At 39.3% G+C, this 949-nt stretch overlaps 1 protein-coding gene across 1 annotated transcript in view; it reads left to right on the top strand.

The window, feature by feature from the left end:
* Positions 1-949, top strand: part of LOC118342515 (lysine-specific histone demethylase 1B) — an 8,851-nt gene that overhangs the window by 5,845 nt on the left and 2,057 nt on the right. Inside the window, exons 19-20 of the mRNA XM_035681082.1 lie at positions 19-141; positions 723-875. Coding sequence (XP_035536975.1) covers positions 19-141; positions 723-875 — 276 coding nt within the window. The remainder of the gene's footprint in view (positions 1-18; positions 142-722; positions 876-949) is intronic.

Genomic DNA, 949 nt, shown 5'->3' with positions numbered 1-949 from the left:
GTGTGTGTGTGTGTGTAGGGGAAGCAGGCTGTCCTCATGTCTGTTATCACTGGTGATGCTGTACTTGCTGTCCGGGACATGGAGGACAAGGAGGTGGTAGATGAGTGCATGAAGGTCCTGCGTGAACTTTTCAAAGAGCAGGTAATGCTGTCACTTTGAACCCAGTTAAATTGTGCTGATGCGTATCCAACACTTTGGACTCACATTTTTTGGAGTGCTGCTTACACTTTTATTCAGGGCAACTGATGAATAGTGAACCAACAAGACCGACAATTAAAGTAACTACTAGTGAGGCAAGAAAAGTCCTTTTTCAACCAAATAATCCCAAGAAATATACTTAAATTAACTAAATTAAGAGCTATGGATGTTTTTGCATTCATTTAGACCCTTGAAGTGCTTCTAAAGGCATTTTTTTGCAAGTAATAACACAAGGACATCACATTGTTGTTTGGAACTTACTACTTTGCTACTCTGAGGTTTGAATTGTTGTTAGAAAAGAAGACATAACCTTCACCCTGATAGTTCTGGGTGACCAGAAAGTACATTACCTAGAGCAGCTATTTTGTATGTGCCAAGAGCTAAATTTGGTTCTTGATGTGGAAAAATAATTAAAACGCATATATTGTGTCTGGGCTAATAATTCATGATAATTAATGTGAACATTTTCCAAAATACACCTATTACCTTTATACAGTTTTTTAGATTGACTTATATTTTTATAGGAGGTCCCAGAGCCAGTGAATTTCTTTGTCACACATTGGAGCAAAGACATGTGGTCCCAGATGTCCTACAGCTTTGTGAAGACGGGGGGAAGTGGAGAGGCCTACGACATCCTCGCTGAAGACGTGCAGGGAAAAGTGTTCTTTGCTGGCGAGGTAACACTGCTGTTAGCATTTTTATTATCAAATGTGTCTCCAATTGTCTGTTTATTAAAAGGTCCAGTGTGTAA

Source organism: Morone saxatilis, unplaced genomic scaffold (assembly GCF_004916995.1).
Source record: "Morone saxatilis isolate NCDOM2014 unplaced genomic scaffold, NCSU_SB_2.0 Contig9, whole genome shotgun sequence".
In the NCBI taxonomy this organism is placed as follows: Eukaryota; Metazoa; Chordata; class Actinopteri; family Moronidae; genus Morone; species Morone saxatilis.
This window is presented reverse-complemented; position numbering and strand designations above follow the sequence as displayed.